We start from the raw sequence: 25175 nt of genomic DNA, 5'->3' as shown, positions 1-25175 counted from the left end.
CATTGCCAACCTTGAACAGTCCATATGTCGTATTCACAAAGACTGCCATATTTATTAATAACTAATGCAAATAATCAAGGGAATTCCCTTCTTAAAACCAAATCCTCAAGCCACATATCTTGCCAAAATCAAACCAAACTACCATCCCCTAAAACAATGCCAAAATTAGAAGTAACCTACAAGAAAAATTTGTCAAAAGGCAATAGAGGAGATAAAATATTTTTCCCAGTATTAGAACATTTACAATTAACAACAATATTAGGTAATCAGGCACTTGGTTCATTGTCATTCTTCGCTGCTATCACTTGTCTCCAAAGACTATCATGTTCATTGTCATACCTCTAGATCCACTTCGCTAATAGCCTCTTATTCTTAACCTTAAGATTCACAATACCCAACCCCCTATCATCTTTCTTCTAACAAATATTTTCCTAAGAAACCTAATGCACACCTCTACTACCATTAGAAAACTCCCATAAAAACCTTTTTGGGATCGAATCTAACTCCATTTTAACTTTAACTAGAATTTGGAATAAGGACATTAAAAAGATCAACATACTATTAATCACTACTTTCAAGAGAGTAACTTTACCACCTCTAGAAAGCAATTTCAATTTCCACCCTCCTCGTTTAGTTTTCAACCAATCAATTAAAGATCGCTAAAGTTCAATTGAAGGTTGATTACCATTTAACGGCGGCCCTAGTTAAATTAAAGGTAACATCTCACATTTGCAGTGAATAACAGATGCCCAATTCGCCATAATTTCTTTATCAATCCCAATCGAAAACAAACTACTCTTTTGGAAGTTAATCTTTAAACCAAACACCAATTGAAAACAACATAGAATTCTTTTTAAATCTAAAAGATCTTCCAGCTTTGATTGAGAAAAACAAAAGAGTGTCATTTGCAAATTGGAGATGGGTTAAAGAGGGCCCTCCACCACTAACTAAAATCCCACTATAATTATTTTTTCTCTTAGCCCAATACAACATATTACTAAATATTTTAACCACAATATTAAACAAAAATGGTGACAAAGGGTAGCCTTGCCTTAACCCTTTCTGTAATTTTATTGGCTTTGTTGAAATCCCATTAACAAGAACAGAAATATATGCAATAAAGACACATTTCATCACCCATTTAATCCATTTAACACCAAACCCCATCTTCCTCATAGAAAACTCCAAGAATTTCTAGTTAACATTATCATAAGCTTTCTCAAAATCAACCTTCAAAAATAGCCCCCCTTCCTTACTTTTGGACAACATATCAACCACTTCATTAGCTATTAAAGCTAAGTCCAGAGTTGTCTTCTAGCTATAAAAGCAAATTAAGACTCACTAACAACTTCCCCAATAACATTTCTCAATCGATTTGCTAATAGCTTGGAAACAATTTTGTAGACACTACCCATAAGACTATTGGGTCTATATTCACTTGTCATTTGTGGATTTTTCTTCTTAGGGAGCATTGTGATAAAGCTTTCATTGACTCCGTGTCTAGGTCTTCCAGAATTATAAAAAGATGAAACAAAGTGCATTACCTCATTTTTAATTACTACCCATTAATCTTTTAGAAAATTGAAGTTAAATCCATCGGGACCTAGAGCCCTATTTTTATCACAATCCTGAATAAATCCCCATACCTCCTTATCAGTGAAAGGTTTTTCCAACTCATCCCTAGATTGCCCAAATAACTCATTCACGCCACAATTCCAATTAGACAACCTAATAACACACCTAGTTGCATACAACTTTCCAAAATGTTTTATGATCTCATTTCTTATTTGTCTTGGATAATTAACTGTCTCATTATTCACCATTATATTCTTCACACTGTTAGATCTCTTCCTTACAGACACCATAGCATGAAAATATTTAGTATTTTTATCACCCTCCACAACCCATTTAGCCCAAGATAATTGCTTCCACTTACATTCCTCATCTCTGTATAACAACCATAACTCTATGCGCTTTCTCATAACATCCTCCTTTACCCCACTTTCCACCCCATCTTGCTGCCATTGCATTTCTAATTCTTGTATCTCAACTTCTAAATTTTCAATCTTATGTGAAATATCACCATACTGCCTCTTATTCCACTCAGAAATCAATGATTTTAGATTTTTTAGACCTTTCCATAATGCTTGTTATCTAGGATCCCTTGCATTTGCACTCTCTTAATTATTCTTAATTAATTCCTTAAAAGAATTATTTTCAAGCTAGAAGTTAAAAATTTGGAAAGGTTTTGGGTCCCAGTTAAGACTCTTACCTCTTAACAAAACCAAGTTGTGATCTAAGAGAGAATTAGGAAGACACTACTATAACATATCATTATACCTTGCCATCTAATCAGTATCAATCAAGAACTTATCAAGTTTACAGAAAGTAGCCTCTTCTCTTCCACTACTCCAAGTAAATCTATCTTTGGACATAGGTAAGTCCACCAATCTCGCATTATGTATGAAGTCAATAAAATCAATAGTAAAACGAGCTGCATCAATCCTACCTATTCTCTCATCATCACCACAAACGTAATTAAAATCCCCACCCATGCACCACCAAATATCATACCTACCCATTATCTGCAATAATTCATCCCAAAAAAGTATCTTCCCTACCTTATGAAAAAAAGTATATATGTTAAAAAATCCACACAAGAGAGAGAAACCTTGTACCTTGTCCATTGCCAATATATAGTTCTTATGACATAAATGATCCTCCACACTAAAATAATCCTCATGCCACATCAAAATTAACCCACCTGACTTATCATCCGATTCCATAAATAAACTGGTAACTTGATCACTACTCCAAATTGACTCAAACAAGTTCTTCAAATATCTTTTTAACTTTGTTTTTGGAATAAACACCACATATGGCTTAACTTGTTAAATTAATTTTCTGATCGCTCTTCTTTTCCGCCTACACAACTCTCTAACATTTCAAGTTGACAAATTCATTAAAAAATAAAACACCACCCCACCGACCCACAAATACAATTAACACTTATTCCTCATATGCTCATTCTCTAATTTAGCATTAGCAAGCACCACTTCCTGTTAGGAATTTTGAGAATATGGCGCCTTGGAAAGTAAGAATATTCTCATGCTTAATTTCATTGAATTTGTAATGAAAGTTCATTTTGATAATATGATAATTCTATTTTATAGAATTATTTTAGTCCAATTTTGTTATTAAATATTAGCTAAATCCTCAATTTTCAATTATAATTTATTTATTTCTAATTATTTTTATAATTAGTTTATAATTTTAGTGATGTATTTTAATTTTATGTTATGCTTTTTAATTTGGTTATTCTTTATTAGTTTTTATATTTTTCATAGGAACTAAAAGAGTTGGACTTAATTTTGAAAAGTAAGGTGTTGAAAGACCCAAAGTTTGCTTGCATATACTTCAGTGTTTTGGCCATAACTCATGCTACAAAACTCCAAATGATGCGATTCTTAGACCATTGGAAAGCTAGGAGATAGAGCTACAACTTTCATGAGATCACTTTACCTAATTCTGCTTTGAAGATAGAGAAAATCATGTCAAAAAATGGCTAGATGTACTGTATCGGGAATGAAAATTTGTAACGACTAACAGTTGATTTTTGGGCCTCTCATTACACTTTTAAGCCCAATTAAACCCTAGTTCAACTTAAGGAAGTATAGGTTAAGTTATTAGTATAAATAGGATAGTTTGAAGAACATTAGGGGAGACAACTTTTGAGAGATTCAATAAGCTAGGAGTTAAGGCTGAAACTTGGAGATCAAGGCGGCAAATATTGTTTTATTTTCTTCCTTGGCTTTTATTTTTCTTGTTACTTTCAATGGTTGAATTTTATACAATGTTATTGTCTTTGCAATTATGAGTAGCTAAATTTCTTTTTCTAGGATTGTAATTGAACTCACATGTAATCTAGATTTTTAATCTCTTCTTACTTATCTTCAATGAGAATTGAATTGTTTATTCTAATTTGTTCTTAATACTTTTAATTGTTTGGCCACCAATTAAATTGATTTAGGAATCTAAACAAACTTGGGAAAGGGAGTTTAGTGTAGATTAAAATTGGGATAGCATATGATCATATTAATTGATTTGCATATAGGATAGGGATATACCTATAGGCCATATGTAGCCAGATTAGAGCTTGAATTTAATGAATTTATTTTAATTTCAATTCACATAGGGATATAGTATTTTGGTTAAAATAGATATTTTTATAAGATGAGTTGAGAGACCCTTATATATAATTTAGGACTCTAAGTTAGCAGTTTAACTCATTGAAATCAGTTAAGGAAGATAGGTAAGATTTAGATGAAGTGTGAGGGATATTATAATCCTAGGATTGTTTGATTTGATACTTTCTTAAGTTATTATTATTTTGATTTTTTCTTGTTGGTTTAAATTTTTGTTAATTAGTTTTAGTTAATCAATTAATTTTGAGTGTTTGGATAAAATTAATTTGTTTTAATTTTAGTACTTAGTAAAATTTTAGATCAATTCCCTGTGGGATCGATACTCTGCTTGTTTATATACTATCTATTTGATATGTATACTTGCGTAGTAGGATTTTAACTAACATAATAAGACCAAGAGTTTGTTTTAAGTAAATGAATGTGATTCACTTCAAGGGAATAATGAGTCTCAAATCATCGAAATGATTAACTCAAATAATGACACTATAACATGAACTAGAATCATGTGAAAATCAAATTTAAATTTAACTGTTACTTAAATCTTGATCTTACACTTATGCATTTGTTTATAGTAGAATAGAAATCCTGATGGATAGTAGACTTGTGCTTAATCTCCTTATAATATTTGATTTACCATGAACATGATCATCATAAAGCATTGATCTAGACTATGTATTTTGGGATTATAACCAAGACGAACATCTAGGAACATATATCCAAATAATAGAGTTCATAGCATTAACATCACTTCTAGTGATTTTAGGAAGATTAGTGATTAATTTAGGCCTAGCGGATTGATGAATTAGCTATTCATCATATCTAGATACTCAACAGATTAGATCTAGAGTATTAAATCACTAATTGGAAGAAATTTGAGACTAAATGACAAAATTGACATAAAAAGTAAATAATAATCTCACCTTTTGTCATTAGATGGTTATGAGGGTTTACAATATAAAGTTTGCAATCGGACAACGAATAATTAATATCAAGTATTGAATTCTTTCTTATAATTATAATTAATCCAAGAGTGCAACCATGAATCTAAAATGGAGTGATTTTATGGTTAATATGCTTAAATTATTTTTAGTGCCTGTTTAGCTTGACTTTTTTTTAACTTATCTACCTCATAAAAGTAAAAGTCAAGCAAAACATTATTTTTGAGAAAGCTCTTTAGGAAAAAGCAGCTTTGTTTAAAGAATAAAATTTTAAAAAAAAGAGCTTATAAGAAAAGCTCTAAGGAAGAGCTTTCTCTTTTCTTCTTTTAAAACGCATCAATTTTTTATGAAATACCTAGCTCTCAATCAATCTTCCTTTCTTCTCCTTCCCTCTGCAAATCACCATTCTCCAACGCAAATCGTGATCTTCCTCTCCTCTGCCTTTCTTTACAAAAACTACTAGAAAAAAAAACAGAAGACCCAGCAACATAATAGCAAAATTTAGAATTTTTTTGTTCTTAGAAAGATTAAAAGAAAATAAAATCTGAAATTCAAAAATACATTCAAATACTATTTAAAAGTTTTCTTTCATTTTCACCAAAAAAATTTTTAATGTCAAATACACCATTTCCTCTTCTTTCTCTTTTTTTTTTTTTTATGAATTTAAGCATCATATTCTGATTGTTTACTAGATCAACAAAAATATAATATTATTGCTACTATATAAGTTTGAGAGTTGTTCCATTTCTTTATTGATTTATTAGATTTTAACATCTGAAATCATATATAAACTTGAAGCATTCTGTTATAGTTTGTTAGGTGTTAAAGATAGCATGAATACTTTTTATAGTAATTTTAACAAAAGTTATAGCTTATATAATTTACTTTATTAAACAGTTTACCAAATAACTTAAGCTTAATTTTAAAAGCTATTATTTTTCATAAGAGCTTTATAATAGCTTTTAAGTTAAAAAAAAAGTTAGGTCAAACAAGCTCTTAATAAAATTAAGAATAATTCTAAGTTTATTAGAGCTTGGAATATCTATATCCAAATAGATTCCCTGCTTAGCTTCGTATAATTCAACTTATTTAAGTTGGAATGCATGTTTTAATTTGATTAATTAAATTATGTACAAAAATGACAGCTTTAACATATTTGTCTTAATTTAGACAAGAAAACATGTTTGGTCTTAATTTAGACAAGAAAATATGTTTGTCTTAATTTAAGAGAAGAAAAATATTTTTTGTTTTAATCTAGACAAGAAAATATATTTGTCTCAATTTAGACAAGATAAAATATTTTTGTCTTAATTAAAGACAAGAGTTGTCTTAAATTAAGATAATGTTAGGAGGATTCTTGCAAAATGAATCTAGACATCTATGTTAATAAATTGAGACTTAATGTTTGACTATCATTCTTTTATTTAGTATTAATTCTTTTTAAATAAAAATGGATAATAATAAAATAAGAGTTATTATTCAATAAGGAGTTTTATTTTATCAAGAACTTTAAATGATAATTAAAGAATTAAATTATTTATTCTTTAATTTTAGTTTTGATAATTATGGAGCATGTTTAATACTTCCATAACTCTAAATGGATGGTCAATATCGATTCAAAGGTGTTTGATTTTAATTAAACCTTTGAGGCAAGAGTTTTAATAAAAAGAGAAGAAATTGAAAGAAAAGAAACATATTGAAAAAGTTTCAGCTGCCGCTTCTCTCCTCCTCTTCTTCCAAACTTTGTCGTTTCTTTCTTCCTCTTTCCCATTCTTGGCTAAATTTTTTGAAAAAAAAATAGCTATTAATTTTTAAGAAGAAAAAAGAAACAAAATCGATTGTCATCTTGTAGTCTAGCGTTCCACACCTTGTTCATTCAAGGTTCAAGTTGAAAGCAATCTTGAAAAATAAGTGGTAAACTTGTTTGGTCGATAAATTATTCATTGGTGTGGTGGTATCCAAAAATAAGAATCTCAAAATAAAATATATTTTTTCTTACTTAATAGATTCTTATTTTTTTCAGGGCATGATTATATTACTTACAATAAGAATGATGTGTGTTTTCACTTGTGTAATTGGATTGCTTGCTTCCTTTATAATTTTTTTTAAAATCCATACTTTACACAATCACATCAATCCACTAAGATCTTACTCCAACACTTCCTCCTTAGAATTTTTAAAATTCATCCCCACTTTTTTGGAAACATCCTAAGCAACTTCAGCTTCGCGACTAGCATTATCCTTTTCCCTATTATTTGCCACAATGACATCCTCCAAATGACTTCAACTACGTAAGACCATACCTCCCACATAAGATTTTGTCTAACCTTTCTATTTCTTCTTGTCACATGGTCTGCCTTTACCTTTTTTTATAACACACTCGCTAGTTGCGGCACCCCACCAATTATTTTCATCCTCCAAAATTTCTGATGTCCTAAGAACAATATCACACAGTTGTATCCTGTTTGTACCCAAACTTAGCATTAGATCAACTTGCAATGAGCAAGTCTTGAAATCAATAGCTAATGAACTTATCATGAAAGGCTCATTGTCACCAGAAATTATACAATTTGAATAATCCTCAGCCATGTTTAATTTTGGGCTATCTTCCCCATTTAGACCATCAATTGCTAAATACGAACAACTTAAACTACGATCCATTTTAAAATTCTCCACTTAATTGATATGGCAACCATCAATATTATTAAAATCATCCTTTTCATCATTTACTTTAGGACATATTTTAATTCCCTCATCCAAGGAAAGATTATTGTTTGAATCAACTTTAACCACATAATTAATCAACCGTTCACGTGATGTTGGAGATAAAGATTCAATATTTTTTGAGTGTTTTTCATAAATGGGCCTCAAGCATAAGGCGTTTTTTAGAATGGTCCTCTTTATAATTTTAACTGTTTTTAGCCAAGAGAAAAAAATAGACAAAATTATCTTTAATGAAATCGACCCATTTGCTAGGCTCCGTGCCTCAACCCGAAACCTATTAACGGGTCATGTATGTCCTTTATGTGGACCACAACTCTTCGGTTTTCATCAAGAGACCGTACATATGCTCAGAAGCAAGTCTGCAAAAGCATTCCTCGACAGTTCAACTTTCGAGCATTTTGGCAGTGGTAGGAGCCTTTTGGAGTGGTTATTATTCGCACAAAGGTAGTTCACATATTGAGTAGTGTGAGGAAGTTGACATTACGTTGAGAAAGTTATAATAATTTTTTATGAATTTTTTTATTTTATTTTGAACCATGTGGAGGTTTTTGACAAAATGGTTATTGTTCATGTTTAGGGTTAAGGTTTTTGAGCATAAACCTATACATATTACACGTTCATATTGATATTTTTGTTATTTAAAATTTTTGAATATAAACATAAAGGTGGTATTGTTGGTGTTGTTGGGGTGGAAAGGTGACCGGCCATGCGTGACTAGTTGATATGTATGTGTTAGGAACTCGGTTGATGGTTTAGATATTGCGTGAGTGAGGGCGTGCTTTGGTGGTTGGCACCTTTTGCGTGAATGGATTTTGGCATGGGGTGACGTTGGGGTTGCGCGATTGAAAAAAGGTTTAACTTAGCGTGACTGATTGATAGGTCATTGCGTGACTGATTTCTATGTTATTGCGTGAATATTGTTTAGGCATGGCATCAGTTAGTGTGTGCGTGTGATTCGATTAGTTGTTCTTAGAATTGCGTGACTTGTTTATAAATCATTGTGTGATTTAATGTTAGTAATTACATGACTAATTGATTAAGCATTGCGTGACTATTGTTGTAGGAAATTGCACGAGTGTCATAACTGCATGAAATTTATCTGCATGGGTTCATTTTGTATTATTTTGGGTCAACTGTAATGCTTTAACGTATATATGTTGATTTACTTAATAATCCATGCTTTACACTTGGATTAATTATTCTGTTTCAGGGATGTCTAAAAACAGTTAAAAATATTGTTAGGGTTATTTTTTGAGTGAGCTTATGAGGAAGGCTATTTCTTAGAAATTTCTCTAGTTTTTTTGTTAATCTACAATGATGGTATTGACATGACTAAAACGGGAATGTTATCTGTTTTATGTTGCAGATGGCCAGCACAAGAACAAAGCAGGAAAACGTGGAGTCCTTACTTTGTGTGCCGAGGCATCGATGGGGGTTCAATGTGGGCATTAACATCCACTGTAAGTGGTCGCATCTGCACGTGATACATGAGATGATGTGTCAAGTGAACGGGCTGGAAAGATTTAAGAGAACATGCTTCGAGCACATGATGGATGTCAAAGCAGACAAGAGTTTATTCTGCATCAGTCTCGTGCACAATCTAATGCTGCGCAAAATCAACGAACCTGACTCCACGGAGGCAGAGTTATGGTTCGCAATAGGGAAAACAAAGGCCCACTTTTCAAAGAAAGAGTTTTGTCTGGTGACAAGACTGAAGTTTGGTCCCCTACCTACCTTTATTGTCAATCCCTATGAGGCCCTCCTTGGAGGAATTCACCTAAGATATTGGGGACTTGGGAAGGAGGTGAAGATCCAACAAGTTTTAGACATGTTCAAGGGAGGGCAATTTCAGCAAAAGGGAGACGCGAGCAAAATGGCCCTCGTCTTGATCACAACCAACATTTTATTCGGTCAAGACTACAGACGATCTGTCGTTCCATGGTTGTTGTCGCTGGTCGAAAACATCGACGAGTGGAATGCATTCCCATGGGGCACATACGTTTAGAGTCTGACCGTGGATTACTTGCTGAGGGGTTTCGAACCTCTTGCTGCATGTGAAGCAGATAAGAAGCGCTACCACCTATACGGATTCATATGGGCTTTTCAGGTAGTCTGCCATAGCCTAATGTTTATCATTATCATTATTGTTTTCGCATAAGAATTTATGAGGTGACTAAAAATGTCACACAATTGATGTACAGTTTTGGGCGTTGAAAGCAATACCTGTAATCAGAAGCTTGTTCGGAAGGCAGCGACAATCCAGACAGGTTTGGCCAAGAATGCTTAAATGGCATTGTGATGAGAGGCCTACAAGGTTCCACGCCAATATTGCAAGTTTAGAGAGAGAGAGCAAGGTGAGTAAAGAAACCATATTTTTTTGGGGCCTAATTAAATTTTATTTTTATTGTCATAGGGTAGTGAGGGTTATACCTAATGGCAATGTATGTTTTGGTGCAGTTATAGGCAGTGAAGACGTTAAAGCCAACGACAGAAGAGATGTTGACCGCATACTGGGCGGACATTAAGGTCAATATCTCCAAGGGACAGCAATACATTCCATTATGGAAGTTGGAGGGTCGCCCAGAATTCGATCCCCAGTAAAGGAGGAAAATAACGGATCGTAAAGGGAAAAGTCCAATACGAAGAGCCGTTAAGTGGAGACGCACCTCGAACGAGGAGGTTCATTCCGATTTTGGTGTTGTTGAGGCACCTCATTCTCCTTTTGTAGCTTTTCATGGTGCTTCTCCTGTTACTCTTTCTCCTACTTCTGCTGCTGCCCCTCCTCCTACTTCAGGTGCTGCCCCCCATGCTGAGTCACACAACTAGGCGCTGCATCCGCAAATGAGTACGAGCATTAAGCAAGAGCTGCAAAAGATGCGAACATAGTGGAAAAAAGACCTCCAGTCATTGCAAACGAATATGCAAATGCAGTCAATGCAGTTGGAGATCTAACAGTCAATGCAGTTGGAGATCTAGCAGGCGATGCAAATGCAAATGCAATCAATGCAGTTGGAGATTCAGTGGGTGATGCAGATGCAGACACAGTCACTGCATGAGCATATCCAGCACTCACTGCAAGGGCTAGAGGATCGAATTGTTGGTCGACTGATCGACCGTTTTGAGGTATGAGGTTTTACGTTATTCATCGCGTGAGTTATAACATGTACGATGTATACACTGTTCTAATGTGTTTGATTTTGTTGATCGTTTAGGGTCGAAGCTCACCTCCCGGTAACGCGATTGAACATCATCTTGCGCCTATCCCATATTCGGTAAAGGTAGCCCAGCATTCTCAGCCCACACCTTTTCTCGAGGCTCCACCTCCTCCGTTTGAGGTCGAAGAGGTACCTCATCCTGCGAGTAGCGAAACTACAACTTCTGCGCATCCTGCTCATATCCCAACTCCAGTAGAGGCCCCCTCGTATGGTGAGATCAGACCTTTTGCTAAGCGTCCATCTCGACCTGAGCTCGAAGATGCACGTGTGATCTTGGCCAGCAAATGCCTTCGAAGCCTATACGTTAACCCGCTATTAGTCCAGCACAAAGCGAAGGACGATTTGAAGGACAGATATGAGTCCTTCTTGAAAAACGACCAAGCCAGGTAAAATGAAAATAGTAAACCATATTAGGGTTAATGGTTCTAGAATATTTATTAAACAATCCGCAATACTATAAATTTAATATAACTCTATTTTAAATTTGCAGGGTTAACATTTTGGGCATCGAAAGGTAGGAGGGCCCTGAATTTTTTTGACAATTGGAGATGCCGACAGAGTTGATGGACACCCAACAGATTGATGCATGCATCAGAGTGTTGTGTAAGAGGGCACGCGAGCACCATCCACAACACTACAAGTAGAGAATATTGATCGTGGACACCACATTCTATGTAAGTATATTATATTTTATTGAGTTGTAATTATTCAAATGTATAGCGTTTAGGGTTACTTAATTGCATCTAACTATTGTGCATAACATAATTGACAACTTATTTTGCTCCATTTGCGTAAAAAAATGTAGCCTTTCCCCACTGATAAGACATTCAAGTCGAGTGAGGCGGTTATGCCAGATGATCTGCTTGAGTATACAAGGGGTGGGAAACCTTTGTGGGGTTTACCATGGCATGAGGTTGACGTAATTCTTGTACCGTGCTTTTTCAATGGCCACTGAGTGGTAGTGCACGTTAACTTGCTGAAATGGACTATGATGTTAGTGGACTTATCGTACGGTAGACAAGAAGCACTGAATTTTGGCTTGCGTGATAAGCAGATGAGTCCACTAACATCATTGTTTCCCATTATATGCTACCGGGCGGGGTACTTTGTCAGCTCGCACCGTCAAAAGTGAGGTTTGATGCGGATGAAATATATGCTAAATGAGAATACCCCGATACAGCAAGATTCTCAGAGTTGCAGGGATTGGGTTATAGCCTCGTTGCAGTGGTTGATCAGCTTTGAGGATCAGACGCTGAAGGCAAGCGCCATAGAGGGCATTCGAACAAAGTTTGCCTTTAAGATTTTTGTCAATAGCTCAAGTTGTTAAATTTTTGATTTTGTTTATTCTTTTTCATTCTGTAATTAACACTAACATTATTTTGTATCATCTCCATATTATTCTTTGTTGTATCATTTACATATTATTTTTTGTATTCATTCATGTGATACGCATACGAGTCTAATAAGAACAACATTGTTTTTTTCTTATTCATATCACAAAGTCTGTTACTATTTTACACAATTTACATAACAACGTTCATTCGTTTGCATATGCCAACCCTCCTTTGCTTCTTTACTTTATAGCCTATATGACATGTTGAATTGCATTGCGTGACATAGGGTTGTAAGCAGTTGCTATTGAATGGCATGAATGGTGTGGATGGAATCGTGTCACCAGTTGATATTGATTCACGGGAGAATTTGTTATGGAGGCACGTGAATACTAAAATTTTGAATCACGTCAGTTGTTACTATGGAATCGTGTCACTAATCCACTTGGAATCGTGCGAGGAGTAAATATGGATCGCGTGAACTGTTAAGATTTAGAATCGTGTGAGTATTTGATATTTACTCCCGTTAGTAGTAAATATGGAGTGTTATTACTAGTTAATATGGAAGTGCGTGACATGACTATTTTGTAGAATCGCAGCACTAGTTTATATTGACTTGCGTGAGTAATATATGTGGAGTGGTGTGGCGTTAGTAGTTATTATGGAATGGCGTGAGTATTTATTCTAAAATCGCGTGAGTAGAAAAATTGAGTCGAATGACTGCTATTATGGAATTGCTTACTAGTTGATATCGATTTGCATGAGTAATATATATGGAGTGACGTAATGAATTCATATTAGATCACGTGAGTAGATGATATGGGATAGCATGACTAGATGCTATTGCATCACGTGACTCACCTATTTTGTGTCATGTTCTTCGAATAAGGGTAAGCCAATTATCATTGACAATATCAAACCATAACTCAACGGGAAGACTGCAATATGAAAGAAACGGTTGGAAGCTATCTTATGCCCTTGTTGTTTTTTTATTACAAAGGTCGACATTAAGAACAACTATTAGTATTATTATACATCATTTTTTGGGCAAAAATATGAAGCAGGATGCCGAAATCAATCACGCAAATATTATTAAATATTTTATGCTTTATTTAATGGTTTACAAAGAAAAACAAATTATGAAGGAGTACAATAAATTTGATGATCCAACAAATTGGCTAAGTACTCTAACTTGAATTTTATGATCCAATTGGCATTTTGTTACATAAGGGGAACTGTAGTCAACTATATGATAAATATCTAATTTTTTTCAGCACTTTCTCCTCACTTCTAGTAGCTTCTGCTCCCATCCTTCTGTTTCAATAAATGTTCAGTTGTTCTGGACTTGCCCGAGTATCGATAGCTTATCAATATATCGATAGCTGCTCTGAAAGTGGATGGAACTTGTATGAAAGAGCAAACTGAACTGTCTAGTTGGGGAATGAAAAGTAATATACACAAGATGTCCATATGGAAGAGAAAACCTTCAAGTCCTATCTTCAGTTGTTTTGGACCTCCATTATTCCCTAACTAGTTCCAACGGCCCCACCATTGGACTTGGAGGTTTTCTCTTCCATATGGACATCTTGTGTATCTTACTTTTCATTCCTCAACCAGACAGTTCAATTTACTCTTTCATACAAATTCCATCCACTTTTAGAGAGACATCTTGTGTTTTAGATTTGCTTTTCTGCTGGAATATGTGCAACTAGTCCCTCAAACTCAAAGGCACCTCTTCCCCTTCGGAGGTTGCCTTTTCGGAGGCTGCCTCTTTCCCCTTTTCGACTCTTGGATCTCTGGACGTCATTTTTCATTTATTTGAGATTGATTAAGATAATTGAATTTGATTCAAATGGTTAATGGTTCCTTTTATTTATAGGCATGAATGTTGACTCTTTGTTTTCTACACCCATATGAGTGCAATGAATGGGGGCTAAATTGGTTATTAAGTACCTGTTCGGCCTGCCCTTTCATCTTATCTATCTCTTAAAAGCAAAAGCCAGGCCAAACATCATTCGTTTACATATGCTAACCCCTCTTTGCTTTTTACTTTATAGCCTATATGGCATGTTGAATTGCATTGCGTGACATAGGGTTGTAAGTAGTTGCTATTGAATTGCGTGAATGGTGTGGATGGAATCACGTCACGAGATGAAATTGATTTGCGGGAGTATTTGTCATGGAGTCACGCGAGTACTAAGTTTTGAATCACGTCAGTTGTTAATATGGAATCGCGTCACTAATCCACTTGGAATCGTGTGAGTAGTATGTATGGAGTAGCGTTACGAATTCTTATTGAATCTCGTGACTAGATGATATGGGATCATGTGACTAGATGATCTTGCATCGCGTGACTCACCTATTCTGTGTCATGTTCTTCGAATAAGGGTAAGCTAATTACCATGGACGGTATCAAACCATAACTCAACCCTAAGCACCATCATAACAAAATATCTAGCTAAAGAAAACAAACCACAAGTGAATTATGAAATACAAACTACAGTATCCATAATCTAGTTAACCCATAACTCTCAAATATAAATGTTCATCTGGAATGGTTGACTCAGCCCTGGAATATGACAACTGACTTCATTTTTCTCTACGGTTAATGTCAGAGAAACTCATTTGATGACAGTTAATTCTGTCGCCCTTTTGCTGCCCGAACAGCTGTATCTATTCTTTGCATTAGAAGATTCTCAACATTCTGTATCTTCAATTCCAATGTTTGCATTGTAACAGTTTGATTATTGAGTTTCTTATCAATCCTCAAAAGCATATTATACATCACATCATTGGAAACAGGAACTCTAGACGGTTGTCTGGATGGAGTATCATGGGCAAGATGAACTGGGCTGCCTTCGACAGAGTTCGATGGCTCATCAAGACTCAAGTCATATCCTCTTTTCATGAGCCATCGGAATGAGAGATTACGAGGCCTGCAACTGGTCCAATCAGCTAGATACCTATTGCTCCATATCCCTTTCTTTTTAACTAGAGCCGATATGATGTTCCCGTATAGAAGGGTTGTCTCTTATCGCATGGCAACTTCTCTCATTCTCGTGATCATATATTCTGCAATATTTACGCCAAACTCGCTTCTAATTATTTCCATCATCCACAGATCCTCAGTGCTAACATGTCTTAAACGACTGCTCCTTCCTTGTAATATGGACGTCAGAAAATTATGTACCAACCTATCTTGTGCAGAATTCAAATGACAAGCAAAACATGACTCTCTGGTGCATGGTTCTCTTTTGCATGTCACTTGGGCTCACATGCGGGACAGGTCATATGATGGTAGAGGTCTATATTGTTTGTGTCTATACTCCGTTTTCAAGAGCTTCCCAATATCAAAGCAAGTCATTGTAAACTCTATACCTCCCAAAAACACGTTCAAAATGTTAGAGTCAAAATCTATAGGATTTTCAAATTCATTTTCACTCCGGCGAATGCTGGAGTAAAATTTCCTAACAAGTGTCGAGCTAAAATCAAAAAATGGAAAGGTACTTAGACACTTAAGTTTACCTATGTCGAAAAATGAAGATATGTCACCCTCAAGGTTTATGTTTTCCTATAAGCTTTCCCAATCTACCACTTTCCCACACGATATTACGGCATTCTCTATTATCCAATACCTACCACCATGTGATATGTCCCTAAACCGTAAGGGAGAGCACAGATCATTACCTGGTTGAATTGAAAAACCAATTGATACGGCAGGCAGTTGAAGATCTAGTTTCCATTTCTTCTTTGATCGTAGGGTAGAGTATTCATCATCACCCATACTTTGGTCACCATTGTCATGGACATTGGGTCTGCTCGAAGATAAGGCCATTGCTTAAGACAGTTCAGGACGGTTCGGCTTTAACGGTTCAACTTCCCTTCACCCTTAAACTAAGTTTGGAATAGTTGGAAGATGAAACGGCGGCTATTGATAGATATTGGGAAGACTGAAATATGAAAGAAATGGTTAGAAGCTATCTTATGCCCTTTATGTTTTTTGATTACAACGGTCGACATTAAGGGTGTGTTTGGTATAAGGGATGAAAAGTCACATTCCTTACAATGTGTCCAATTAAATTATATTGCAGTGTTTGTTTTGTAACAAACCACTACAATGTAAGATTGCAATCAATACTTCTAAAGAAGCTAGAGCCTGTACCCGAGAATTCAGTTGACTTCAAATGGAAATGGTTTAAGGTAAACTAAAATTTCTTAAACATAACTGGCTTGAGTATAAGAATCTATTAAAAATGCAATCACATTAGGAGAGAAATGACACATGATCCACTTGAGGATGAAATGGACGAAGAGTATGTGGAATCATAAACGATGGAAAATGTAGATACGATCCAATGCATTGAGACATCAAATGCATGGACTACTTGGAGAAATACTTGTAGATGGAAGTTGTATCATCTCAAGAACAACTATTAGTATTATTATACATCATTTTCTGGACAAAAATATGAAGCAAGATGCCTAATCAATCACGTAAATATTATTAAATGAAAATTTTGTGCTTTATTCAATGGTTTACAATGAAATATAAATTATTAAGGAGTACAATGAATTTGATGATCCAACAAATGGGCTAAGTACTGTAATTGGAATTTGATGATCCAACTATGCAATGGCATTTTCGTAAATAATGGGAATTGTAGTCAACTATAGAAAAAATATATAATTTTTTCCAGCACTTTCTCCTCACTTCCACCAGCTTCTTCTTCTTCCTCAATAAACATTTTCTATATTGCATGGAAGCCATCCCTTGAAACATCCATAACTTTCTCAAAGTAACTTCAATTCTCATGCTTTGGTACACTTTTTCAAATCTCCATAACTAGCATAAGGTCTTTCTTTTCCATATGGACATTTTGTGTATCTTACTTTTTATTCAAACTCTGTTAAACTCAAGTTGAAATAGTATTATTCAATGCAAATATCAATGGCAACTTCAAAACAATTCCTAACAACTGACGTTTGAAGGGCCACTGTCTTCAGGTACGACACCGATAACGTTATCAGAGTTTGTAGTCCGCATTGGACAACAATTTCTTCTGTGCCCTGGTTGTCTGCAAATTGCACATGCCTTGGGTCGACGTCGTTGAGCCGTCGACTAAGCAGATGATGTTTCCCAGTTTGTCGGTAGAGATGCAAACGGAGTCCGGTAATTTTGTCTATTATGACCATAGTTCTTGCATTGTGAACATCTACGTCGTCCGCTGCCTTCCCCAACTGATGGAATCCTTTTCCTCCTAGGTCTTCCCGCTTGACTTAGCCAACTTAGTGGCAAAACGACATTTTGTTGAACGTCATCGGGGATGTCCCACTCACTGGGATGCCCAACTAGGCGAATGGGAACTGCATATCCTTCCGCCCAAAACGGAGTCTTGTAGTAGTCTGAGCAAAATTCAATGGCTGCACATTTGCATTTACTACCAAGGCAATGAAATCACAGATGACGAACAATGTAAAAATTCAATTCATCATGCACAATATAACAAAACATGATTGTTCATACCTTATTGTCGCCATGGCATGAGTGCAGGGGAGTAGATCGAACTGGAACTCACCGCATGAACACTCCTTGGTGGAGAGGTTCACAACTCTGTCCTTACTCTCGCCTATAACTTGAAACTTCACCCAATCGATTGCTTGTACGAAAAAGTGACATGCTTCATTGAACCGTCTGTTCAACAAATCGGTAGCCCAAGGGTTGAGGGGCGTGGTCAAATTCAATGCCTCATTGTGCTGATCATGGAACCAACGTTGAAACATGCCTCTAATGCACTCGATCAAGATTGTTATTGGCATTTTTCTTGCATGCCTCAAGCAGGAGTTAACACACTCCGCAGTCTTGGATGTCATTAGCTTGCATCGCCTTACTGATGACTGTGCACGTGCCTATCTCTCAGGGCCTAATCTCATGAGGCTATCATAAGCAGGTTTGCAGAGCTATTTCAGCTGATTCATATGTCTGTCAAAATCGGTGACCCTATAATAGTTGGCGGCCATGGTGAAAATCACTGCAACATCTTCGTGCTTGAACCTGTTTTTAACGTTTTTCCCTAAATGGTAATTGCATAGACCGTGATGAGTGTCCTTGTACACTTTCTCAACTACATTCTTAATGCCAAGATGCTGATCAAAAAAGAACATTGCATTTTCAGGACAACCAATCGCACGACACAATTAGTTAAGAAACCACGACCAAGACTCTTCGTCTTCGACGTGGCCAATGCCAAATGCAAGTGCATATATCTGCTCATTTGTATCTTTACATACCGCCACAAACAGAATACCCTTGAATCTGCCTTTCAGATGTGTGGCATCAATAGCAACTACAGGCCGCATTATAGCACTGAACCCCCGAATACATGACCCGAACGCCCAGAAACAATATTTGAATTGTTGTTCCCTATCAATAGTGACACACGTCACAGTACCAAGATTTTCACGTTCCAACATATGGAAATATGAGAGGAAGAGTTGGAATGACTCTTCCGGCGGATCGAACACAAAACTCTCTGCGTACTCCTTCGCTTGCCAGGCCTTACCATATAGGCATCGCAATCCCCACTTACGATTCATCTTTTCCATTATTTTCTTTGGTCTCAATAGGGTTACACAATTTCCTTACACCCTGTTGGATATAAGCTCACCAATTACCCTCGCGCTCGTAGTTCGGTACCCACATTACAAACCATCGACAGTACACGTGTATACCTTATGCAACGTCCGAAAATGCCAATATTCTCCCTTAGGCAACTTCGTTGCACGCAAAGCAAACTTGCATGCCTTATCCTTACAACCAACCTCAAAACGAGCATGACATGACTTTTTAACTCTAAACTCAAAATGCTCTTTTAGTGCCAACATGCTCAAAGCTCGTTTCAATTCAGCCTTCAATAGAAACACTTTTTCGAGATATAAGCGGTCGTCCATTGATCTGGATTCCTCACTCCCAACTATTTGAAAGGATATCATATCTAGCCCAAGAATAATCCATTGACGAGATACCCCTGTATTGACCCTTTCTTAATCACTGTCATTAGGCAAACGAATGTCGTTCTCAAGTGTGATGGCATTCTCGTAAATAGGGTCCGCACCCTCAACATCTTCTAATTCAACGGTTATGCAATGGTCGTCCAACTCAACCTCTTCTAACACAACAGTTGTGGTATGACCTCTACCGCCATCTGCATGATTGCAATAAGAAATGTCGGTCTGCTCAACCTTGTCGTCTTCTGAACAGTCTTCATGTCCGCCAACGTAATCATCTTCACAGTTATAACGTAACTCATGGTTTCTATCCACCGTGTCGCCTCTTCAACATCATTTTCAATCTGATCAAATGCATCATCATCACTCACAACCATCATAGTGTCGTTTGCTAATGACAATGGACCCAATGCATTTTCGAGCGATAGTTGTGTTTGTTGCAAAGTATCGAGTATTTCGTTCGATGCACATTCCGATCGAAATTGTGTAGACATCATTTGCAGACACCTCATGCGTGCGTCGGGCTGCTGAAACTCATGAGGATACATCAAACGTGATTGCCATGGTTGTTTGTTAGAAAATGCATGGTCTGGTATGTCAGAATAATTAACATTTTGTTCTTGTTGATTACTATATTGGATATCGTGCTCATGTGGAATATTCTTTGCATTTCCTGCCTTAATTGTCACAAACACAACAACTACCCTATCATCTCGCAGAATACTCGCTACATCTTCATCATCCTTGATAACTGCGCGCGAAACCCCTATAGCATGGCTGAACGATGCATGTAGCTTGATTTCATTATTATGTGAGTTGACCCCAACAACCTCTTCAACTAGCTTCACTAGTCCCGAAAATGACAAATCACTCCCAACAGCCCTCACTTGTGTCTCACCAACCTTGTAAGTGTCATCGACCCAATGACCACCGTATGTAATCATAAGCTTCATATTTGGCAGGCTGCTAAAATTTAACAGAAAATAAGTGTCACGATCAGTCAATTTATCAAAAATAGTCCCTCAATGCATAGAAACCACTTATGCAATGCCTAAGTCACATTTGGCCGGCTACAAAAATTTAACAAAAATTAAGTGTCGCAAAGTCTAATACACATTAATGCAATGCCTAATAACTAGTGAACAAACGCCCCTAAACAAGAGGCGAATTGCACAACTCACGTGCCACCGCTCTCGCAATATATAACAATAGGTCACGTAATACATAAAAACTAGTAAACGCAATCCTAAAAAACTACTGAACAAAAGCCTCTAAACAACACATGAATTGCATAAGTCACGTGCAACCACTCTCGCAATACATAACAACAGGTAACGCAATATATAAAAATCGATCACGTAACCCTAAAAAACACTGAACAAAACCCTCTAAATAACACATGAATTGCACAAGTCACGCGTCACCACTCACGCTACAATAGGTAACGCAATATATAAAAACCAGTAACGCAAGCCTAAAAAACTACTGAACAAAAGCCTCAGAACAACACATGAATTGCACAAGTCACGCGCCACCACTCTCGCTACAACAGGTAACGCAATATATAAAAACCAGTCATGCACTGCCTAAAAAACTATTGAACAAAAGCCTTAAAGTAACACATGAATTGTACAAGTCAGTCACGCACCGTCAGGCTCGCAACACCTAAGAATAAGTCACCCAATGAATAATAAGCCTCTAAACAAGAGGTGAATTGCATAAGTCACGCACCACCAATCTCGCTCGTAATACCTAATAATAAGTCAATCGATGCCTAATATCCACTCACGTTATGCCAACTTAAATAGTCACGTGCTGGCCCAAGGTCACGTAATACATAACAACACATCACCATAGGTATTCTATTCCATATACATACAAACCACTCATGCAATGTCTCAACAGAAGATATGCATTGCACAATTCACGCATCGTGTATAACCCACTCTCTCAATACCTAATAATGGGTCACCCAATGCCTAACATCCACTCACAAAGTTATACAACATAATATAACTTAAACGAACAAAATAACTCAACGAAATATGTACTCAATGAAAATAAAAATTGTATAAATTTTATTCAAATTTTATTAAAAATACCCCTTTGAAAATACAAGGAGATGATACAAAAAAAATGAACCGTAGTTCATTTCTTCATAAGTTCATTTACTTTAAACTTTATCTTGGCCAGAATCTTTTCGTTGCTCAAGATGGCAGCCTCCAGGTCAAAAGTCCTTTGCATCAGGTTGTCGATGAGGACTTGCATCTCCTGCTGGAATATGTGCAACTGGTCCCTCACACTCAAGAATATGTGCAACTGGTCCCTCACACTCAAAGGCACTTCCTTCTCTTCGGAGGCTGTCTCTTTCCCCTTCTCGACTCTTGGATCTCTTGACGTCATTTTTCAATTATCTGAGATTGATTAAGATAATTGAATTTGATTCAAATGGTTACTGATTCCCTTTATTTATAAGCATGAAAGCTGACTCTTCATTTTCTACAGCCATATCAGTGCAATGAAGGGGGGCTGAATTGGTTATCAAGTACCTGTTCGACCTGCCCTTTCGTCTTATCCACTTCTTAAAAGCAAAAGTCAGGCCAAACATCATTTTTCAAGAAATTCTTAATAAAAAGCAGCTTAAAGGTTTTCTCTTTTTTTCATTAATCAACAAGGATTTTAATGTTACCTCTTTTCTTTTCTTTTTTTTTTTTTAATTTAGGCATCATGGCAGATCAACCAAAATCTATTACTATTGTTACTATACAAGTATGAAATTATATATAAACTTCAAGAATTACATTAGAACTTATTAGGCTATTGAAAATAATCAGTAGATAATCACCTTCAGCATTAGGTAGATAAAGTCACGTAATGCCTACAAATAGGTCACGCAATGCTTAATAAATATTCAGTCACGTAATATTAAGTCACGTAACGCCTGTCACGCAATGCTAACAAATATTCAGTCACGTAATGCTTATAAAGAACTCAGGCAATGCTCAACAAATATTCAGTCAGGTAATATTTAGTCACGTATTAATTGTCACGCAACGCTCAACATATATTCAGTCATATAATGCCTATAAAGAACTCACGCAATGCTCAACAAATATTCAAGCACTTAATGCCAAATAAACAGGTAACGATTCCTAATATCCAGTCACACACCCTAATATCCAGTGACTCAATGCCTAAGAAATATTCACGCATCGTCTATAAACTGATTGATTTTGCTACCCCTAGCCAAATTTAAGTTTCCAAACTCATATAATTTACCCATCAACTTTTTCGTTCTATGAATAACCCTAAATAAACGCAAGAACCCATAACAAATACCTTGATGTCATCTCTGCACTTTGGGATCATGAGAAAGTTGGCTGCCGATTTAGACCTCGTGGCGTTGGAGAGCTGGACGGAGGGATAACTAAATCTGAATCGAGATTTAATTTTGAAATTTTAAGCTGAATGGCAGGAGAGCAGAAACAAAGAAACTGAGACGCGCCTTCATTTGGATTAATTGGATTAAAGGGTATTCTTGTCAAGTATTGTCAAAAATTGACTAAAAACAGTTAAAATTATAGAGACGGTCCTTTTTGAAGTCACCTTATTACGAAATTCATTTTTCACAATTTTTTCATATTTTTTCTACTTAAATTATCTACCAACCATTGAAAAGTATCCTTTACTAACACAGTGGCAAAATCCAACTCAACCTTCCTTGGTTTTAAATTTGAATGAGTTTCAACCGCTTGACACTTTTCTTTATTCAAATTCAAAACCTTTGAAACAGCCACCCCATTCGTTATTTCAACCTTTCCACTCTCGTCCAAACACTTATTTTCAGGAAACTCAGTACATGCCAACTTCACTAGAAATTGAGGATATTTATTCCGTCCGGCCACCACCATCTCTGTGACCACCGCACGAATCACAAAGATCTCTTCCCTAACCTTAATCTCGGTGAATTCGAGAATATTTTGCATCCCATGAACTGTAAATCAAGCTTCTCCATAGCTATGGTATGCGGATCCATTTTAATAAAACTCCCCCAAGAACATCCAAGAGCAATGAAGAAACTTGGATGCTAAATATGAATTGGAACATCCTTAATTCTCACCCAGAACACAGTCTCCTTTCTCTTCATTGCATCGTAAGGTAACAAATTCGAGAACCACTTTCTCATAAAATCCATATAGTCAAATACGACAGTCTCCATTAAGTCAGAATTTAGAAAGTAACAAGGACCTGTAAACTCCCACCAGGCCGCACCCGTACCTCAAACCCAGTCTCTACCATACCACTTTCAATACTACTCAGATCGTCCCTTTCCCGGATAAAACCAATAACACTCCTTTGCAACCATTCCCAATTATTTTTAGGAATATACATGCTGATGCCGTTCTTTGCCGTAGGATACACCTTCACCGTCCCCCCTTATCTTTATTGTTCTTCATTAATTTTTTTTCTCAACCCAATCCCCCACTTCACATTCGTTTTTTGCATTAGGATTCAGCTTCACCACCCCCTCCTTATCATTATTATTCTGCATTAATTTTTTCTCAACCCTATCCTCCACTTCATGTACGTTTTTCGTAGCTAGCATATGTCTTTTCAATGACCAAGGTTCATCTTTTATCACAGTATCACCCACCACCACGTTCTTAAAAGAACGATCTAGGTTGCCTACAAGATTCATAGCACTACTTCGGCCATTACCTGGAACATTTCTCTCATCTGTATCAGCCCTGTTTGCTCTCAATCTCCAACTAGAGAACATCATCCCATTCCCTGTTTCAACAGCCAAAAGCATCTCCCTTTCGTGCCTATATCTCACAAAAGCAAAATTATATTCATCTTTCTGAGATCTACAAGGAACAAAAACATCCACAACAATTCTAAACAGATCAAAACCTCTTTGATATTCGCCCAAGAAGTACCTACCACTATGTTTTCCACAAAAACTGTAAACAATGACCATATGGAACGAAGCAATTCACAAAACCTCCATAACCTTGTGCCCTGAAACCCATGCCAACTGAATCTTGCAACAGTTCCACCTCCTCCATGCCTACCTGCAAAAATACTCTATGCTTTTTTTCTCATTTTTTTCAAAAAGTACAAAATTTTAATTAAGATTGTTATTCATACATAAATGTTATATTTAGACAAATAAAGATTTTTTTTATATTATTTTTATACATGTATATCAAGATTTTAAGAAAACTTATTTAAATTAATTTTATTTTAAAATACAAAAAAATAATTTTTTTTAATTTTAGCAGGCCAATGTGAATTCTTACCTTTATTCATATACATTGATGTTTTTTATTTTAACAATGCTTATTTCTACTTTATAATTTTAATTTTTATTCTCATATATTTGCATCAAAATTTTATAAAAAATGTTATATTAACATTAACATTTTTAATTTTTTTTTATGAAGACTATAGCAGATTTAAGAATTTGAGAGGATAGAAATTAGTTTAAATTATATTTATTTAAATAACTAAATATTGATTTTTGTAGTTTGTGTGATATGAATTTTAACTTATATTTTTATAAATTTTCGTCAAGATTTTTAAAAGATTAATTTCAACTATTAGTATTTTTATCCTTATTCTCTTACATTTATATTAAAATTAATAAAATATTATTTGTGTAACATTAATATTTAAAATATTTTATTTAATAATTCTTAGGTAGTTTGAGATTGGGAAGATACAAAATTCTTCAAAATTCTATTGAACAAATTT

The 25175-nt window shown here is 35.6% G+C and overlaps 1 protein-coding gene across 1 annotated transcript; it reads right to left on the bottom strand.

Moving 5' to 3' along the window:
• Positions 1–17532: 17532 nt before the first annotated feature.
• On the bottom strand, positions 17533–19016 carry LOC108661988 (uncharacterized). Its single transcript, XM_018120985.2, has 4 exons — positions 18702–19016; positions 18411–18557; positions 17938–18320; positions 17533–17851 (listed from the first exon to the last, which is right to left on the bottom strand). Exons 1-4 carry the CDS (start codon positions 19014–19016, stop codon positions 17533–17535), a joined length of 1164 nt encoding a protein of 387 aa, XP_017976474.2.
• Positions 19017–25175: the final 6159 nt, after the last annotated feature.

Source organism: Theobroma cacao, chromosome 5 (genome assembly GCF_053813885.1).
Source record: "Theobroma cacao isolate CCN51 chromosome 5, ASM5381388v1, whole genome shotgun sequence".
In the NCBI taxonomy this organism is placed as follows: domain Eukaryota; kingdom Viridiplantae; phylum Streptophyta; class Magnoliopsida; order Malvales; family Malvaceae; genus Theobroma; species Theobroma cacao.
Note: the sequence above shows the minus strand (reverse complement) of the source record. Positions and strands in the feature narration are given on the sequence as shown.